Source organism: Geospiza fortis, unplaced genomic scaffold (assembly GCF_000277835.1).
Source record: "Geospiza fortis unplaced genomic scaffold, GeoFor_1.0 scaffold569, whole genome shotgun sequence".
NCBI lineage: Eukaryota > Metazoa > Chordata > Aves > Passeriformes > Thraupidae > Geospiza > Geospiza fortis.
Window position 1 is genome coordinate 378,058 of NW_005054621.1, and position 379 is coordinate 378,436.

At 70.4% G+C, this 379-nt stretch overlaps 1 protein-coding gene across 1 annotated transcript in view; it reads right to left on the bottom strand.

Annotated features, from left to right (window-relative positions):
* The window catches only part of LOC102042000 (cAMP-specific 3',5'-cyclic phosphodiesterase 4D), a gene marked incomplete at its 3' end in the record, with an annotated part of 6,344 nt that overhangs the window by 3,754 nt on the left and 2,211 nt on the right, over window positions 1-379 (bottom strand). Inside the window, 2 exon segments of the mRNA XM_031064743.1 lie at window positions 13-225; window positions 227-365. Of these exon segments, the coding sequence (XP_030920603.1) occupies window positions 13-225; window positions 227-365 (352 nt within the window).

Below are 379 nucleotides of genomic sequence, written 5' to 3' on the forward strand. Positions count from 1 at the left end.
GGGGGCACTCACAGGTCGCTGGCGATGGAGGAGTTGCGGGACATGGCTTTTGGGGACAGGTCGTAGTCGCTGTCGGAGCGGTACAGGAAGGACTCGCGGCGCTGGCCGTGCGAGAAGGAGCCCTGCAGGACCAGCCCCGCGCCCGGGCTGGCCTGGGGGTCCAGGGCGCCCCGCCCGGGGGGGCCATTCTCCAGGTCAAAGCTGTGAGGGGACAGGGGACAGGGCTGGCGTGGGGACCTCAGCCCCGGGGATGCTGCCAGGGCTGTGGGGCTCTCTGTGCCGCCCTCTCGCTGCGTCCAGCACACTCTGCCTTGGTGACCCTGTGGTGACAGCGGTGCCCAGTCGGGCCCTGCTGGCTCCTCCACCTGCTGAGGATGGA